The sequence below is a fragment of the Schistocerca americana genome, chromosome 3 (genome assembly GCF_021461395.2).
Source record: "Schistocerca americana isolate TAMUIC-IGC-003095 chromosome 3, iqSchAmer2.1, whole genome shotgun sequence".
Classification (NCBI taxonomy): domain Eukaryota; kingdom Metazoa; phylum Arthropoda; class Insecta; order Orthoptera; family Acrididae; genus Schistocerca; species Schistocerca americana.
The window spans coordinates 549,513,888-549,534,606 of record NC_060121.1 but is presented as its reverse complement, the minus strand read 5'-3'; the positions used below and the strand labels follow the sequence as shown (position 1 = coordinate 549,534,606).

The 20,719-nt window shown below is 41.6% G+C and overlaps 1 protein-coding gene across 1 annotated transcript in view; it reads left to right on the top strand.

Annotated features, from left to right (window-relative positions):
* The window catches only part of LOC124607430 (protein kinase C-binding protein NELL1-like), a 935,048-nt gene that overhangs the window by 766,843 nt on the left and 147,486 nt on the right, over positions 1-20,719 (top strand). Inside the window, exons 12-14 of the mRNA XM_047139757.1 lie at positions 5,024-5,140; positions 6,134-6,393; positions 14,464-14,688. Of these exons, the coding sequence (XP_046995713.1) occupies positions 5,024-5,140; positions 6,134-6,393; positions 14,464-14,688 (602 nt within the window). The remainder of the gene's footprint in view (positions 1-5,023; positions 5,141-6,133; positions 6,394-14,463; positions 14,689-20,719) is intronic.

Here is a 20,719-nt window from a genome sequence, read left to right as displayed (position 1 = left end):
AAAACACATCTTTGGAGAAAATAAAAATGATTGATGCAGACAAATGTTTTAATTTATGCTTTCAGTGTAGGAAAAGACAGATTGCTACTTAACTGTAAATAAGAAATGCTACGTTGCAGACAGACACAATTAAAACACACTCACATATAGCTTTTGGCCACAGCATTTCTCAGTAAAAAAGACACACCCACCCACCCTCCCACCCACCCACCCACCCACACACACACACACACACACACACACACACACACACACACACAGAAGCAAGCCCACCCCACATACACATGATCGCCAACTCCAGCATCTTGGGCCAGAATGCAACATCACACAGCATGCAAGCGCAATCTGGATGGATGGGGAAGAGGAAGGGGAAGGGATAGTAGTGTACGGATGGAGTGAGAGCCGAACGCTGTCTGGTGGAGTATGCAGGGAACTAGACTGCCAACAGGCATAGGGTCAGGAGGTTGTGGGGCGGGGAGGTGGGTAAAAAAGGAGCAGAAAGGAGAGGGGCATGGAAAGACAGGCAGATGCATTGGCAGAGGGCTGTGAATATACAGGCTGGGAGTTGAGAATGGAGAGGAGTTGATAAGACAGAGGAAGTGGGAACTGTTGGTTTGAGGGTGTGGGGACAGTATGTTATCATAGTTTGAGGCAGGGATAATTGTGGGAGCGGATAATTCATTGTATGGTTAACTCCCATCTGTACAGTTCAGAAAAGCTGGTGGTGGAGAGAATGCTCCCGATGTTTCAGGTAGTAAAGCAGCCATTGAAATCAAATGTGTTATGTTCAGCTGCATGCTGTACCACAGGGTGGTCTACTGTTCTCTTGGCTGCAGTCTGGCTGTGGCCGTTCATCCTGAAGGGTAGCTGGTTGGTAGTCATATCAATGCAAAAAGCTGCAGAGCTCGTAAATGACATGGCTGCTTTTACAGGTTGTCCGGCCCCTGATGTGGTAGGATAAACTTGTGACAGGACTGGAATAGGAGGTGCTGGGTGGGTGGATTGGTCAGGTTTTGCACCTGGGTCTTCCATAGAGATATAATCATTGTGGGTTGGGATTGGGATTGGGAGTGGCTTAGGGATGGACAAGGATGTTGTGGAGGTTGTGTGAGTGATGGATCACAATTTTAGCAGGGGTGGGAGGTATCTTGGGTAGGATGTCCCTTGTTTCAGGGCATGATGATAAGTAATAAAAGCCTTGGCGAAAGATGTGGTTCAGTTGTTCCAGTCCATGGTGATACTGGGTGATGAAAGGCCTTGGTGAAACCCTCAGCATACTGAGCAACAGAGTTTTGTCACTGCAAGTATACCATCCCGGGTAGCCAGGCTCTATGGGAGGGATTTTTTTGGTTAGAAAGGGATGATGGCTGCCAAAATTCAGGTACTGATGGTGGTTGGTGGGTTTAACGTGGATAGAGGAGCAGATGGTGCCATCGAAGAGGATGAGGTCAATATCTAGGAAGGCGGCACATTGGGTTGAGGAGGACCACATGAAGCAGATGGGAGAGAACGTGTTGAGGTTGTGAAGAAACAATGATATGGTGTCTTGGTCCTGAATCCAGATTATGAAAATATCATCAATGAACCTGAATGAGACTAGATTCTGTAGATGACCCATAAAAAGGTTGGCATATGAGGGTCCACACAGATGCCCATGCCTGTGCAGCAGATATTTTTTTATATATCTTCCCTACAAATGGGAAGTAGTTGTGGGTTAGGACGAAGTTAATAAGGTGTATGGGAAATGTGGTAGTGGCTTTGGAGTCTGAAGGACATTGGGAAAAATAGTGTTCAATAGCAGGAATCCGTGGGCATAATGGATGTTCATGTGTAGGGAGGTGGCATCACCAGTGATGAGTAGAGATCCAGGAGGTAAAGGTATGGAGATGGTGGAGAGGCATCCCAGAACCACCTCCGCTCCCTCCACAAGATACTACTACTCTACAATCCTTATTCGATACATCACATCTCTGAAATTGCATCCTTTGTCTCCAGCAAGTGAAGGAACATTCCAGACAACATCTCCATAAGTTATCCAACCTGTTGACACCCTACTGCTGCCTTGGGGTACAACTATCCAACTCCTATTGTACCCAAAGTATTCCTCCTCATCCACCCCTCATAGTAGCTAGACCCCATGTGAATGACTTTTTCAACTCTCCACATCCTCCATAACTCCCTTCCAACACTCCACCATACCCCAATCCAGAGCCAAAACATTTGCATAACACTGTTATTAACCTTTCCATCAAAACCATCGGCACCACAGGAGTTTCAGTTCTATCCAAAGGCTTCATCTTTAGCCCTAAACTCCAGTTTAATCAAGCTGGACATGTCAAAACCTACTCTCCTTCTTTGGATCCCTACAACGGAAGAACTTCCTTGCCACCAATCCCTCCAACCAAAACCACTCTAATTCCAACAGTGAGCCTTGCTTCTTCCAGTTCATACCACCATGCAACCATGATCCTCCCCCCCATCCCCCCCTCCCACCTAACCACCCACTGCTCACCTTCCAGGAATTCCTTACCACCAATGTAGCCTCACTATCCTTCCACAGGTCCCTTCCTCAGAACACCAATCTTTCGGTAGAAGTAAGAGCAGCCACACACAACATCAAAACAAATCCTGATCTAATCCTCCTTCCTGCAGACAAAGGTTCCACCACTATTGCTATGAATTACAGTGACTATCTGGCAGAGGGCCTCTGTCAGTTGTCTGACTCCTCCACCTATAAACTCTGCTAGAGCGAATCCATTCCAGAAGTCCAGCACAAACTCCAATCCCTTCTTAAAGCCTTAGGCTCTTCCCAGAACATCTCCTCTGAACCCACTTGCCTCATCAGCTCTATGACATCCCACACACTCACCTTCTACACCTTCTACATGCTCCCCAAAATCTACAAATCCAACAGTCCTGGACAGCCCATTGTGGCTGGTTATTGTGCCCACACTGAAAGAATTTAGGCCCTCATTGACCAGCCTCCAACCAATTGCTCATAATCTAGCCTCCCATGTCAAAGACACCAACCACTTACTTCACCGGCTGTCCACCTCTGCCTTCCCTTTACCTCCTGGGTCCCTACTCATCACTGTTGATGCCACACCAACATCTCTCATTCCTATGGTCTTACAGCTATTGGGCACTAACCTTTCCCAATATCGTTCAGACTCCAAACTCATTACCACCTTTCTCATACACCTTACTAACTTTATCCTAACCCCACAACTACCTCTCATTTGAAGGGAAGGTATATAAAAAAAAAATCTGCAGCACAGCCATGGGCACCCTCATATGTCAACCTTTTTATCGGCCATCTAGAGAAGACCTTCCTAACCTCTCAAAACACCAAGCCCCTAGTCTCCTAGTCTGGTTCAGGTTCATTGATGATATCTTCACAATCTGGATTCAGGGCTAGATACCATATCTTCATTCCTTCACAACCCCAACACATTCTCTCTCATCTGCTTCACGTAGCCCTCCTCAACCTTGTGTGCCAGCTTCCTAGATGTTGATCTCCTCCTTTCTGATGGCTCCATCTGTACCTCTGTCCACATTAAACCCACCAAACACCAACAGTACCTACATTTTGACAAACTCCCTTGCTCACTATGCTGAGAGATTCGTCAAGGCTGTCACAGACAGACACTGTCCCCCAGACCTAGCCTGGAAACAAATCTCCCACACCATTTTACCTCACACTCCCAGTCCTCCCACCAACCCTAAGAACCAGCCACAAAGTAGTGTCCCCTTCATCCCTTAGTACAACCCTAGACTGGAACACAATATCTTAGTTTATCCTTTTGCCACTCCAAATCTCACCCCCTGACAACAAGGATCAATATCCCTATGTAAGAATTAGGTGCAAAACCCGCCCAATCCACCCACCCATCTCTTCCTATTCCAGTCCTGTCACAGGTCATCCTACCTCATCAGGGACCAGGCCACCTGTGAAGGCAGCCATGTCACTTACTAGCTCTGTTGAAATCATTGCACAGCTTTTTACATTGGTATGACTACCAACCAGCTATCCACACCTGAAAGGCCAATGCCAGAATGCAGCCAAGAGCAAAGTAGACCACCCTGTGGCAGTGCACTAAGCTGAACATAACGCACTTAATTTCAATGGCCTCTTCACTACCCAAGCCATCTGGATCCTATCCTCCACAACAGCCTTTCTGAACTGCACAGATGGGAGCTATCTTTACAACACATTGTCTGCTCCCCTAATTATCCCAGCCCCATCCTACTGTAATGTACTGTCCACACACCCTCAAACCAACAGTGTCCACATACTCTGTCCTATCAACTCCTTCCTATTCTCATCTCCAACCCTGTTTATTCGCAGCCCTCTGCCAATGCATCCGCACATCTTTCCCTACTCCTCTCCTTCTTTGCTCCTTTTCTCTCCATCTCCCTGCCCCACAACCTCCTCGTGCTGCACTTGTTGACAGTCCAGTCCCTCCACACTCCACCAGACAGTATTTGTTTCTCTTGCCACCCATATACTGCTGCCCCTTCCACTTACCCTTCCTCAATCCATCCAGATTGCTGTTTGCATCTCACATGATGTCACATTCTAGCCTGAGGTGATGAAGTTGGGAGTCATGTGTGCATGAGATGTGTTTGCTTGTGTGTGTGTGTGTGTGTGTGTGTGTGTGTGTGTGTGTGTGTGTGTGAATGGTGCATATGTGTGTTTCCCTTTTACTGATGAAGGCTGTGGATGAAAGCCATATGTGAGTGTGTTTTAATTGTGCCTGTCCACAGCTTGACGTGTCTTCTTTATGGTAGGTAGCAATGTGTCTTTTCCTACATTGTTGATATTTCTACCTGGAGTTTCCATTGTTTAATTTATGTCATAAACTTTCATAATTTTGAAACCACAGCCCAACGTGGACAACATGTCATTGAATTTAATTAATTTAATTTGTCTTTATTATTGTTGCTCTACATTATTTGATTTCATTCTTACATCAAGCACAATTTAATTTTGGAGATACAGTTTTATATTTTCTTTTTGCAGATGTAGATGAGTGTTCTGAAGGTCTCCACACATGTCATCCCTCTGCAAAATGTATTAATACAGAAGGGAGTTTTCAGTGTTCTTGCAGTGATACTGAAACACCCAACTGCAAATTAAGTAAGTATGTTAATGAATTGAATCCTGATTTTTTATACAGAAATGACTGAATGAATCTTATTTGGTTGAATGAAATAAATACTTAAGATTTTCTCATATATTGATTTTTTTATCCTGAGTTCTAAGAGTCTTGTTATTTTCTGTGACTTTTTTACAGCTATCAACAATTTTTCCTCTTTTATATCATTCTTTGTATCTAATGGAGAAAGACCCTTAATTTGAAAAGCTTGGAGATTTTTATTGAGTTGTAATTCTCTTGTACGTTTTCCTGTGAAAACACCTGTCACATGTTAGTATACATATTGCACTTACATATTTTGCTTATGAAAAATCTTATGATTATTATATAAGTTATAATTTTTTCTTGTCACTCATACTCCAGCTGTTCCTAGTTCAGCAGTTCATTGGTATACTTTACTTTTTGTTTCAAATTGTGTGAGATGTAAAATGAGTTTAACTTAAAGAAGCATCTTTCATCACATACATATTGGCATCTCTGTCACAGCTCTTTTGAAATCGTACATTGAAGCAGCTAATTTCTGAAGAAATAACTGATGTTGATAGGCCATTCAGAGAACAGTCTAAATGGCAGTTAACATGAGTTTGTTACACAAATTGTAGCATGTAGGTTAACCTGTCAGAAGGTTAACCAATCTCAAAGAAAATATAAGAAGACAACACACTTAATCTAGGAAATAAATGATATAACGTAATTGGAAAAAGTCATTCATGTCCCAGTAGTCACGGAAACTGACAAGATTCATGTATTGTATTCTTTAGATGAATTATTAGCATAATTAGTTCCAGGTAGTAAGATCAATAAATAGTTTATTGCCCATTGATCAAGTGATCAGTAATTAGTATCATAATTAGACAAACAGCCTTTTCTGTCAGAGATTTGCAACAGAGAGGTTTTTTAAATTTTAATTTGATGTTTTAATGTTTCTAAGTGAAGTGCATGTCCAAAATTTAGTAACATTGCTTGTTTGACAGGTTGCATGTTTGAGGGAGATGAACTGATGAATGGTGGAGTTGTGACCCCAAAAGGCAGACCATGTCATCGCTGTGAATGTTCTGATGGTGTTGTCTCCTGTCGTGATCCCATGTGTGACTGCAGCCAACGGAGCAGTCGCAATGATAAATGTTGTCCTCAGTGTGATCCTAGTGCAGCTTGCCATCATCAAGAACTGAGGCATGTTGTGTTTCGAAGTGGTGAACGTTGGATCTATCAGTGCCAAACATGTGAATGTCTGGTAAGAACCATAATAAAACAGCACCTACTGTGAGCTTAGTTTATGAGTTATGGTTATTATGATATTGTTGGTTTTTAAATGTTATGTGCTTGTGTATTCTTAAATTGGATCATGAAGAGATCATGTGACTTCCAAAATGGCAGTAACCCTTCAATTTCACACCAGTTTGGTGACTTGCATATCAATGTCACCAAAGATTCATTCAAAAAGTTTTTCATTTTCCATAATGAGACTGAGAAGGCCCTGTTGCGGGCTTTCCCATTCAAGAAACATTTGATGTTCTCACCAGAATCCAGACCCAGGACCTCCACAGCAATAAATGTGGCCCATGATGGTACTCACAAGATGATGGGGCCAGACAGCAAGACACAGATGTTGTGAACAGTGTGCACAGGCATCTGCATTGAACCAAGATTTTGTAGCAACTTGCTGTGAACCATGTTTTTTATTGCTCTGTTGTTGTAGGTGACTCCCAACATAGGTTTCAAGAGCTCCTGAATTAATTTTTACTGCAGTCTGTATGGGATAGCACCTCAGTTTTCTTTTATTACATTGATATTGTGTTTTATATCTGCCCCGATAGCTGAGTGGTCAACATGATGGATTGCCGTCCTACGGGCCCGGGTTTGATCCCCGGCTGGGTTGGGGATTTTCTTCACTCGGGGACTGGGTGTTGTGTTGCCTTCATCATCATTTCATCCCCATCCGGTGTGCAGGTCACCCAATGTGGCGTCGAATGTAATAAGACCTGCACCAAGGCTGCCGGACCTGCCCCGCAAGGGGCCTCTCGGTCAATGACGCCAAATGCTCATTTCATTTCCATTGTGTTTTATGCATTAACTGCAATTATGTATCAGTTTACATTGTTAAAAATAAGCAGGAGGATTGCTTGGAAGTGCATTACTAGCTGCTTCAAGTGGAAGAAACACTTCCTTTATGCTCCACAATTTTTCCTGTTTTGAGTGCAGTAAATTGAGACTGCAGTGTTCGTTTCAGTGTGCTAGTGTGGAAGGTGTCACTAAATCACCTAAGTCTAAAATCTGTGAAAAATAATGGCTCTGAGCACTATGGGACTTAACTGCTATGGTCATCAGTCCCCTAGAACTTAGAACTACTTAAACCTAACTAACCTAAGGACAGCACACAACACCCAGCCATCACGAGGCAGAGAAAATCCCTGACCCCGCCGGGAATCGAACCCGGGAACCCGGGCGTGGGAAGCGAGAACGCTACCGCACGACCACGAGATGCGGGCTAAAATCTGTGAAATTCACACATACAAAAGATGTGTGTGAGAACTTCCAGTTTTCTTTTGTTTATGATTGACTCACATGAAAGAAGTCTGAAATTCTGCAGTCAGTTGTTGCTTGTGCAAAATAAGAATTCTTCTCTTATTGTTTCCACATTCCTTTTCACTGATTGTGTCAGAACTAGTGTCTGTTATGATAAAATGTGTATTTACAAATAGCACACAAAATTAGTTCTACTTTGTTAATTGTAAGCTACATCTACATCTAAGCAAAGAAGGGAAAGCACAAAGGTGGAAGGAGTATATAGAGGGTCCATACATGGGTGATGTACTTCAGAACAATATTATGGAAATGGAAGAGGATGTAGATGAAGATGAAATGGGAGATATGATACTGCATGAAGAGTTTGACAGAGCACTGAAAGACCTAAGTTGAAGCAATGCCCCAGGAGTAGACAACATTCCATTAGAACTACCGATAGCCTTGGGAGAGCCAGCCCTGACAAAACTCTACCATCTGGTGAGCAAGATGTATGAGACAGGTGAAATACTCTCTGACTTCAAGAAGAATATAATAATTACACTCCCAAAGAAAGCAGGTGTTGACAGATGTGAAAATTACCAAACTATCAGTTTAATAAGTCACAGTTGCAAAATACTAACACAAATTCTTTACAGATCAAAGGAAAAACTTGTAGAAGGCGACCTCACGGAAGATCAGTTTGGATTCCATAGAAATGATGGAACATGTGAGGCAATACTGACCTTACGACTTATCTTAGAAGATAGATTAAGGAAAGGCAAACCTATGTTTCTAGCATTTGTAGACCTAGAGAAAGCTTTTGACAATGTTGACTGGAATACTCTCATTCAAATTCTGAAAAAACACAGAGAGCGAAAGGCTGCCAGATGGCAGTTATAAGAGTCGAGGGGCATGAAAGTGTCTCATTTCCTAATCTAATTCCCCCAGGATCACCCGACTTAATTCGACTACATTCCATTATCCTCGTTTTTCTTTTGTTGATGTTCATCATATATCCTCCTTTCAAGACACTGTCCATTCCGTTCAACTGCTCTTCCAAGTCCGTTGCTGTCTCTGACAGAATTACAATGTTATTACATTATTAAATTCCTACTCCAACTTTTTCTTTTGTTTCCCTTACTGCTTGCTCAATGTACAGATTGAATAACATCATGGATAGGTTACAACACTGTCTCTCTCCCTCCCCAACCACTGCTTCCCTTTCATGCCCCTCGACTCTTATAACTTCCATCGGGTTTCTGTGCAAATTGTAAATAGCCTTTCGCTTCCTGTATTTTACCCCAGCCACCTTCAGAATTTGAAAGAGAGTATTCCAGTCAACATTGTCAAAAGCTTTCTCTAAGTCTGTAAATGCTAGAAATGTAGGTTTGCCTTTCCTTAATCTAGCTTCTAAGATAAGTCGTATGGTCAGTATTGCCTCACGTGTTCCAATATTTATACAGAATCCAAACTGATCTTCCCTGAGGTCGGTTTCTACTAGTCTGTAAAGAATTCACATTAGTATTTTGCAGCCGTGACTTATTAAACTGATAGTTTGATAATTTTTTAATCTGTAAACACCTGCTTTCTTTGGGATTGAAAATATTATATTCTTCTTGAAGTCAGAGGGAATTTCACCTGTCTCATATATCTTGCTCACCAGATGGTAGAGTTTTGTCAGGACTGGCTCTCCCAAGACTGTCAGTAGTTCTAATGGAATGTTATCTATGCCCGGGGCCTTGTTTCGACTCAGGTCTTTCAGTGCTCTGTCAAACTCTTCATGCAGTATCATATCTCCCATTTCATCTTCATCTACATCCTCTTCCATTTCCATAATATTGTCCTCAAGTACATCACCTTTGTACAGACCCTCTATATACTCCTTCCACCTTTCTACTTTTCCTTCTTTTTTTAGAACTGGTTTCCATCTGAGCTCTTGATATTCATACAAGTTGTTCTCTTTTCTCCAAAGGTCTCTTTAACTTTCCTGTAGGCAGTATCTGTCTTACCCCTAGTGAGATAAGCCCCTACATCCTTACATTTGTCCTCTAGCCATCCCTGCTTAGCCATTTTGCACTTCCTTTTGATCTCATGTTTGAGACGTTTGTATTCCTTTTTGCCTGCTTCATTTACTGCATTTTTGTATTTTCTCCTTTCATCAATTAAACTCAATATTTCTTCTGTTACCCAAGGATTTCTAGTAGCCCTCATTTTTTTACCTACTTAATCCTCTGCTGCCTTCACTACTTCATCCCTCAAAGCTCCCCTTTCTTCTTCTACTGTTTTTCTTTCCCCATTCCTGTCAACTGTTCCCTTATGCTCTCCCTGAAACTCTGTACAACCTCTGGTTTAGTCAGTTTATCCAGGTTCCATCTTCTTAAATTTCCACCTTTTTGCAGTTTATTCAGTTTTAATCTACAGTTCATAACCAATAGATTGTGGTCAGAGTCCACATCTGCCCCTGGAAGTATCTTACAATTTGGAATCTGGTTGCTAAATCTCTGTCTTACCGTTATATAATCTTTCTGAAACCTGTCAGTATCTCCAGGCTTCTTCCATGTATACAACCTTCTTTTATGATTCTTGAACCAAGTGTTAGCTATGGTTAAGTTGTGCTCTGTGCAAAATTCTACCAGGTGGCTTCCTCTTTCATTTCTTCCTCCCAATCCATATTCACCTACTACGTTTCCTTTTCTCCCTTTCGCTACTACCGAATTGCCGTCACCCATGACTATTAAATTTTCGTCTCCCTTCACAATCTGAATAATTTCTTTTATCTCATCGTATGTTTCATCAATATCTTCATCATCTGTGCAGCTAGTTGGCATATAAACTTGTACTACAGTGGTAGGCTTGGGCTTCATGTCTATTTTGACCACAATAATGCATTCACTATGCTGTTTGCAGTAGCTTACCCACACTCCAATTTTTTTTATTCATTATTAAACCTACCCCTGCATGTATTTATAACCCTGTATTCACATGACCAGAAGTCTTGTTCCTCCTGCCACCAAACTTCACTAATTCCCACTATATCTAACTTTAACCTATCCACTTCCCTTTTTAAATTTTCTAACCTATCTGCCCTATTAAGGGATCTGATATTCCACACTCCGATCCGTAGAATACCAGTTTTCTTTCTGCTGATAACGACATCCTCTCGAGTAGTCCCCACCAGGAGATCCAAATGGGGGACTATTTTACCTCCAGAATATTTTACCCAAGAGGACGCCATCATCATTTAACCGTACAGTAAAGCTGCATGCCCTCGGGAAAAATTATGGCTGTAGTTTCCTTTTGCTTTCAGCTGTTCGTAGTACCAGCACAGCAAGGCTGTTTTGGTTAGTGTTACTAGGCCAGAGCAGTCAATCATCCAGACTGTTGCCCCTGCAACAACTGAAAAGGCTGCTGCCCCTCTTCAGGAACCACACGTTTGTCTGGCCTCTCAACAGATATCCCTCTGTTGTGGTTGCACCTACGGTATGGCTATCTGTATCACTGAGGCTCACAAGCCTCCTCACCAATGGCAAGGTCCATGGTTCATTGGGGGGGGGGGGGGGGGGGGAGGTATTGAATAGAATTGGGGAGAAGAGAAATTTGTGGCACAACTTGACTAGAAGAAGGGATCGGTTGGTAGGACTTGTTCTGTGGCATCAATGGATCACCAATTTAGTACTGGAGGGCAGCATGGAGGGTAAAAATCATAGAGGGAGACCAAGGGAAGAATACACTAAGCAGATTCAGAAGGATGTAGGTTGCAGTAGGTACTGGGAGATGAAGAAGCTAGCTGTTTTCTTATGAAACAACTGCCACAGCTCTCTCTCTCTCTCTCTCTCTCTCTCTCTCTCTCTCTCTCTCTCTCTAACACACACACACACACACACACACACACACACAAAGACACACTCACACTCACAGACAAACTTTTTATTTTACTCAATATGGTTTGCACAGTTTCATCATTAATTTTTATACATTCTCCTTTTACTGTATCATTTTTGTCTGTATGGAGTTTATGTTTGCTGTTTGTAGCCATATTTCCTTCTGTTAGCACATACAGACTCGTTGAAGGACTGACTGCGGACCTTTGGTACAAACCTGAGTGGAGGGTCTGAATCAGAGGCTGAGACCGTTCTGCGACCGTATGGGCTGCAGATTCCTCGAGTTGCGCCATAGGGTGGTGGGATTTCGTGTTCCGTTGGATAGGTCAGGAGTCCACTACACACAGTAGGCAGCTACGCAGGTAGCAGGGGTTTTGTGGTGTAGACTGGGCAGTTTTTTAGGTTAGGTGGCCTCGGGCAAGTACAGAAAGGGCAGCAGCTTCAAAGGGTGCGGGGAAAAGTCAGGACATGCGGGGACCAAGGAGCAATTAGTATTGTAATTGTAAATGGTCGAAGCTGCATTGGTAAAGTACCGGAACTTCAAGCGCTGATAGGCAGCACCAGAGCTGAAATCGTTACAGGTACAGAAAGCTGGCTGAAGCCAGAGATAAATTCTGCCGAAATATTTACAAAGGCACAGACGGTGTTTAGAAAGGATAGATTGCATGCAACCGGTGGTGGCGTGTTTGTTGTTGTTAGTCGTAGTTTATCCTGTAGCGAAATAGAAGTGGATAGTTCCTGTGAATTATTATGGTTGGAGGTTATACTCAACAACTAAGTTATAACTGGCCCCTTTAACCGACCTCCTGACTCAGCAGCATTAGTGGCAGAAGAGAGCATTTAGGCATATTTATTGATGACTGAATGTGCACATAACAAGCATAGGTGCCAATGTGAAGCAGAATAGAGGCACACTGTAAGTTTAGATGTGAACTAGTAATAAAACTTGACTTCTGAAAATTCATGAATGCATCTTACTGAATAGGTGTATTGGTTTTGAGTTGAACTATCCTATGCCACTGTGAGGCAGACAATTGACAGAAACCTCAGATTAGTTTCAGTGACATTCCCTGTATATTAATTATGATTTATTTATCCTTACAAAAAGGGCTAACTTTTAATTTTCTTGCCATTCAGAAAACAATGATTTATTTCTAAAGTACCTTGTATTTTAGTGATGTGTGATCATCATTATGAATTTTTGTGACTGTGAGTGAAAATGTGATGATGTAAAGTTTATGTGTGTTGTAGCCCATTCAGGAGCATTTTATCCAAGCAGTGTATCATATCTGTCTGCAACTCTTCACGTACCTGCATACTTTTCTCGCAAACCAGACATTTGAAATTCCCCTCGGGTTGCTATTGTTCAGAAATCTGTGGAGCCAAATGACTCACTAACACAGGTTATCCTAGGTCAACTGGACCCTGCAGGCAGCAGGGACTGTGACATTTATTTTTATTCACGAATGATGAAATACTTTATGTCAGACCCTTGTCATTGCAAAACATAGTGTTGGATCATGAAGAAAGGATCAGATTTCATCTTTCTAAGAACAAAAAGTAGTTGGTCACAAAAAATGTTGACCCATAGGCCTACCATCTAATGACAGCTGCATTTCTATGAAGTTTAGGAAACTGTTTGGTGTGTATCATAACAAATTAGTGTTCCTGTAATACTGTACATGAGCGAAGTGCAGTGTTGTAAACAAGTCTCTGTTAGTTACATTTTGAATGTTCCAGTTTATGGAAAATGGAGTATTAAATAATTTCAATAATTATGTAGGTCCTAAATCTATGTCCAATACTCTGACAATGCACCACCATGTTTTGTTAATAAACAATGAAGCATTTGTCCAGTGGTAATTTTAGCAATGAAATATACTCAATAAAAATCAAGTTTCCTATATAAAGGTGACTTTCAGACAGATGCAATTTACCAGTAAATTTTATTGCAAATGTTAATAATTAACAGATGCTTCACCTGAAGTGTCATATTTAAGCTTTTTAAATGACTCATTACATCAGTGATAGAGGCTGTGTGCACATGACAGAACATGTTGTAAGTGGTGTAAAATAGGGTTGTCTGATAGGTAGCCTACAATTTACACTTGCTTATAACTGGCAGGCAAACTACAGGCACTCTTGAATGCCCTTTTCCTTTGGGGCAGAGTTGTAACACACCACACTTTACCTATCTCAACTAAATCACTTCATGCTAATCTCTTTACTGTTTCTTGCTTCCAATATATTGCTTTTGTAAGTATTTCATATTGTCTCTGTGTATTGCTCATTCATATGCTTACTTTCCTGTCCTTGTAATTGTACCTCTTTTTATTAATCTTCTTTCATCTTTTCTCTTCCTCTTTCATTTGAATCTTTACTTTTAAAATTTATCATGAGTCAGTCGGTTTGTCTGTTCTTCTTTTTAATTAGTTTGATTTATTCCATTCATACTTTTTTGCTAATAATAGTCTCTCTCTCTCTTTCTCTATTTTATAAAACTTCTGTTAATTCATTTTGTAGTTAACTGTCCTCTCTTTTAAAAGCACTATTTACTTCTGTGCCATTTCTTTCTTTTTTTTTTTTTTTTGCTTCCTGTACAGGTTCTTTACTGTGCCCTTGGCATATTATAGCTTGTTGTGTAGTGGTTTTATCTCTTGTGTGATTTTTCTACCAGTCTTTTTATTTCTATGCATTTTTGCTGAAGTTTGATCTTAAACTCTCTTTTGCATTTTGCTGGTGGAACTACTGTCACTTCTTTCTTAGTTTGTTTTGTGACTGTGAATATCATCTGATACATGTGTTTGAGTAGGACCAATTTATAAGACATAAGATATAGGCGTCGTGACTAAGTTCTCATTTTAGTTTTTAAGATATCAGTGAAAAGCCTGTTTTCATTTTATGTTTTCTTATTCTAGTATGGAGAGATTGACTGCTGGCCAATGGAGTGCCCTCCTCTGCTGTGCAGTGAGCCCATCCTGGCACCAGGTGACTGTTGTCCACGTTGTGAAGATGATCCCTGTCCACTGGATAGAGGTGACAATGGCAGTTCAGGACAGCCCTGTACATATGCTGGACACTTGTTTGAATCAGGCACCCAGTGGCAGAATCCTCACGACAAATGTAGTACCTGTAATTGCAAAGTAAGTAAGAAAATGTTTAATTTTATTACATGATACAGTGAACCCCTTTATCTCTATTTTAAGTTATGGCATGACTTTAATTAGAAATTTAACAATTAGTAAAATGAGCTGAAGCATTCAAACAATTTTATGTCTTTTATTTGTTTCCACCTTTCTTTGTGTCTGATAACACTGAACAGAAACTATTGAAATTCAAATAAATATTATTTCACAGAAATTTTCAAGGTACATTCTGTTGACACATTGTCAGGATCAATATTTGTATTAATTTCCAAAGACAACATCTATATTTTCTTCCATTGAACACATATGTGAAATGACTGCATTCAGAAAAATGAACTGAGAATATAATTGTAATGTAAACATTCTTGGTATAATAGAAACACAAATAATTGTGATATTACAGAAGGAGAAACAATCAGATAATTATAAAATTACTTTGAACATAATAGTATAGCCCCTCTGAGAGAAACCACCACTGTCGTGTGAGTTATAACTGATAGGTTTTTTATAAACATTATTTTGACAATAACTGAAGCCAATGGCTTTTCCTCCTTGAGTACACCAGTTCTTGCCAGATCAATGAAGTTAAGCAATGTCAGGCATGTCCAGTACTTGGATGGGTAACCTCCTGGTGCTGTTATGTGCTGTTTGCTGCTTTCCCTTTACCTTTATGGCAAAGGGAAGGAGGGGTTGTGGTGTACAATCCCTTGTCATCAGACTTTGTGGCAATGTCCTGGATTAAATTCCAAGAAGTTATGGCATGTGACTATTTTGATAGTGATCTGTCTTTTGGATGGAGATGTTAAGCTCAGCAGCTCACTTGGTGGTATTTGAGAGGAGTAGGCTATGCACCAGCACCAGGTTTCTCACTCTCACTTCTCACATCACCATCCAACACAAACATAACACCACACTACACACACCCATTTCAGCCACTTACATTTCTCACATACACTTAAACATACAACTCTCACACTATGTGGAGTGTAGATGCAATTGTGTGTGAAGGACACAAGAACCTTTCCAACTGAACTTGCCTTTGGGGTCTCCAGCCAACAATGAGATATGACTTTTCTGATGGTAAATGAACTAGTCACTGTCTTGGACAATAGCCAAGTAGCTTTCAATGAGAGAACTATCCATGGAACCTGCAGACACACCCTGTTTCCCCAAGTTTTTAAGAATTTGAAGGTAATAATTTTCATTTGAATTAGAATGTATATGACCTATTACAATTAAACAGCTATTGACTCAGAAGAGTATGGGGTGACAGATGATGAACACATCAATCTTTTGAAATTAGAATAAGTTTCTGAAGTATAGTATTGTATTTTACTGTCCATGACAGTAGGTCATACAACGTCTTATTGTTATTTGTAACCATTGCTTCTTTGATTTGTTCACTAATAATATGCAGCCAGAGAACAGGTCAGCACAGCGTATATGTCCTGATAGCACGTACAAAGTAAGCCTGTGGCCTTTATCATTGTGCCACTACCTGAATTGTAATATCACTCATAAAATGAATCCATCAGTCATGTTTTTGGCTGCTCAGAAAACTAAGCCTATTTGCTTTATCAGAGTACATGACTGTAGTTCATTGCTTATTAAAGAGGTGGGAACATATAATTCAAATTTTTGAACACAGAACACTCACTGATCAATGCTATTGTGATATTGTAGCCCTTCTCCATGTGCATCTTTTCAGCTGTGCATTCATCCCTGACTTCATTTTTGTGGATGACAATGTGTGACTGTCAAAATGCATAGACTAAGGAGCTCTTGGAAGTAGAGGATATTCCATTGAGTACATGTGGGATGCATTGGGGAGACGTATTGCAGCACATATACATGCACCATCAACAATCCAACTGTTGTCAACCATGCTGGTGGTGGAATGGAGTGAGCCTACCACGTGAACTCCTTGCTAACCTTGTGACCAGAATGGGAGAACATTACAGAGCATGCATTGTCTTCCATAATGTTCACGCACTCTATTAAGAACCATGTCGAATCTTTTGTTATGTCTAGGGGACCATCATAAATCGTGCTATGTTATGTGTAATTATTATCTTTGAATAAAACTGTCATTTTTGTTTGTGTCATTGTATATTTCTTTGAGTTACCTTCTGTACTAGTCTGTAAAAGTTCTTTCCTTGTATGGTCCAAGTCTTACTGTGCTAGGTTACACGGCAGTGACACAGCATGTGAAAGTTACTTTTGCCCTTAAGTATTTCGAGGGTGGTACTGATATGAGCTGCACCTGGGGATTGAAATAATGTTATGGCAAAAGTTGAAAATTTGTGCCCGAGATGGAATCAAACTTGGATTTCCAGCTTTACATGGGTAGTCACTTTAACAGATCAACTAACGGATCCAAATTCTCAACTTATTACACACTACCTCATGCAATCAAAGCATTTTCTTTGTTTCTGCAAGAAGTTAGGATCCTGTTGTGCATCTGCACTGAGGATATCATAGCTGTCAAGCTTCCAAATATATAAATCCAATAGAATGGTAGCACAGTTTTTTCTTTCAGCCATAAATATCAATATTTTGAGGGACATACTGACCTGAGCCACAATTGGGCACTGAAATAATTCAAAGGCATAAGCTGAAAATTTGTGCTGGTCCAGGACTCAAACCTGGACTTCCTGTTGGATGGTAAGTGCATTCAGTTAGCTGAAACTGTTAAGGCAACTGCTCACATAAACTGGCAATTCTGAGTTCTAGTCCCAGTCTGGCACAAATTTTCAACTTTTGCCGTTGAATATTATTTCAATGCCCAATTGCAGATGGCATCATTATGTCCATCAAAATACTGATATTTATGGCTGCTGTATCAAAAATCAGTGGTGTCTGTTCGTTGAATATGTCTGACAGAACAGATATCATATACACTCCTGGAAATGGAAAAAAGAACACATTAACACCGGAGTGTCAGACCCACCATACTTGCTCCGGACACTGCGAGAGGGCTGTACAAGCAATGATCACACGCACGGCACAGCAGACACACCAGGAACCGCGGTGTTGGCCGTCGAATGGCGCTAGCTGCGCAGCATTTGTGCACCGCCGCCGTCAGTGTCAGCCAGTTTGCCGTGGCATACAGAGCTCCATCGCAGTCTTTAACACTGGTAGCATGCTGCGACAGCGTGGACGTGAACCGTATGTGCAGTTGACGGACTTTGAGCGAGGGCGTATAGTGGGCATGCGGGAGGCTGGGTGGACGTACCGCCGAATTGCTCAACACGTGGGGCGTGAGGTCTCCACAGTACATCGATGTTGTCGCCAGTGGTCGGCGGAAGGTGCACATGCCCGTCGACCTGGGACCGGACCGCAGCGACGCACGGATGCACGTCAAGACCATAGGATCCTACGCAGTGCCGTAGGGGACCGCACCGCCACTTCCCAGCAAATTAGGGACACTGTTGCTCCTGGGGTATTGGCGAGGACCATTCGCAACCGTCTCCATGAAGCTGGGCTACGGTCCCGCACACCGTTAGGCCGTCTTCCGCTCATGCCCCAATATCGTGCAGCCCGCCTCCAGTGGTGTCGCGACAGGCGTTAATGGAGGGACGAATGGAGACGTGTCGTCTTCAGTGATGAGAGTCGCTTCTGCCTTGGTGCCAATGATGGTCGTATGCGTGTTTGGCGCCGTGCAGGTGAGCGCCACAATCAGGACTGCATACGACCGAGGCACACAGGGCCAACACCCGGCATCATGGTGTGGGGAGCGATCTCCTACACTGGCCGTACACCACTGGTGATCGTCGAGGGGACACTGAATAGTGCACGGTACACCCAAACCGTCATCGAACCCATCGTTCTACCATTCCTAGACCGGCAAGGGAACTTGCTGTTCCAACAGGACAATGCACGTCCGCATGTATCCCGTGCCACCCAACGTGCTCTAGAAGGTGTAAGTCAACTACCCTGGCCAGCAAGATCTCCGGATCTGTCCCCCATTGAGCATGTTTGGGACTGGATGAAGCGTTGTCTCATGCGGTCTGCACGTCCAGCACGAACGCTGGTCCAACTGAGGCGCCAGGTGGAAATGGCATGGCAAGCCGTTCCACAAGACTACATCCAGGATCTCTACGATCGTCTCCATGGGAGAATAGCAGCCTGCATTGCTGCGAAAGGTGGATATACACTGTACTAGTGCCGACATTGTGCATGCTCTGTTGCCTGTGTCTATGTGCCTGTGGTTCTGTCAGTGTGATCATGTGATGTATCTGACCCCAGGAATGTGTCAATAAAGTTTCCCCTTCCTGGGACAATGAATTCACGGTGTTCTTATTTCAATTTCCAGGAGTGTATATACACCGGATGCACGATAGGGTCCATACCTCTTGTTGGAATACAGAAACTGCTGCAAACAAATGAGGACATGGACACTGCTTCCTAGTGTGCAATAAGTTGAGAATTTTGGTTGGGCAGAAAGTGTGCTCAGATAGTCAAAGTGATTAAGGTATTTGCTCACCTAAAGCAGGAAGTCCTGGTTCAAGTCCCAGTATGGCACAAATTTTCAGCTTTCCCGCCTGAATTATTTCGATGTCCAGTTGCAGCTGACATCAATACCTTTCTCAAAATATTGATATTTATGGCTACTGTATCAGAAAACAGTGGTATCTGTTCCGTCAGATGTGTCTGACAGAACACACAACACATTTGGCATATTAAAATCTCGAAAATGTTTACTTAGAATATGGAAAGTGATGTTTACTTAGAATATGGAAAGTGTAATTAGAGTATTTCTGAAACTGGAGATAGACAGCCATTACAAAGTTACATAAGCAGAAAATAATATCTGTTAAAGAAACCTTAGGTATATAGTTACTTTAAGCTGCAACATATGTAGAGTAGCAATGTGGCATTCTCCCTGATCTATTTTACAGAAGTTCTGTTGGTAATCAATACCATTTCATAAACTGAGTTTGTAAACTTTGGTGGCAACTGTCTGGTTGTTAATTCATCACCATTGTGGCTCAGATATGTTGTATAGGACTCAAATCTGGAAATCTTGCTGGTCAGTCTGTTTTGTGGATATCATAACCTGTAAGAAATTCAGCCATGAAGAATCTTTTATTGTTCATGAACAAGAAATCTGAACCAGCAAAATATATGGCATATGACAGATATGAATGCATTACCTCAGCTCAGAACAACCAAACATGGCATAAAGATATTTGGTCCTGATATACTGTCTTTCACTATCTTTTTTATGCACATTTGAAAGAGGGAATACCACTTTCCAATAAAGACTGCACACTTCTAGTTTATAGTGAACTGTTTGTCTTGCCATTTTCATATTTTTCCAGTTATTCTTAATTTTCAACACAAGTGGAGGTGCTGTGGTGAAATGATTCTGGGACAAGGGCAGATTTTGGCTGAAAGAGGCGTGACTGTCAATGTCCACTGATTGTTTTATTTCATTTGTGTGATGTTGGACAAATTGTAGATTTCATGTTCAAGAGTAGGTCATGTAGTGAGGAATGGAGATGTCTGAGATAGTTATGGACCATTAGTTTCAAGGACAAAAACTGAAACTATGATATAAATATTGAAAACATCTGTGCCTTGTAAAGTGTAGTGCAAGTAGAGCAAATAGCCATATCATGATGAACAAAACATTTTCACTGGCATCTGTAAGTAATGGCAGCATTGTTTCCTTTCACAATGAAGTGTTTAGGCATAATTCCATGAGCAATCTGCAGGACATAAACTTAGGAACATGAAACAAAAAATATGTTACAAGGGACAGTGGTGCTGCATGTATCATTGGTGATATATGGAGCAGTGTAAATGCTTAATCTGTGGTAAACAAATCATCTTATACAGTGTTACATTATGAGGAAGTGTATGGATCTGGTGAATGTATGATGAATAGTGCCTATAGGGGTGCATTGTCCCTGTTATGAACTTTGTTAGAGGAGATTTGCAGGTTATATAAGCATTTCACATTATATTTCCTTGAACCATTAATGGCCATGAATGTCAGACAGTATCTCACAATTCCTTGTTG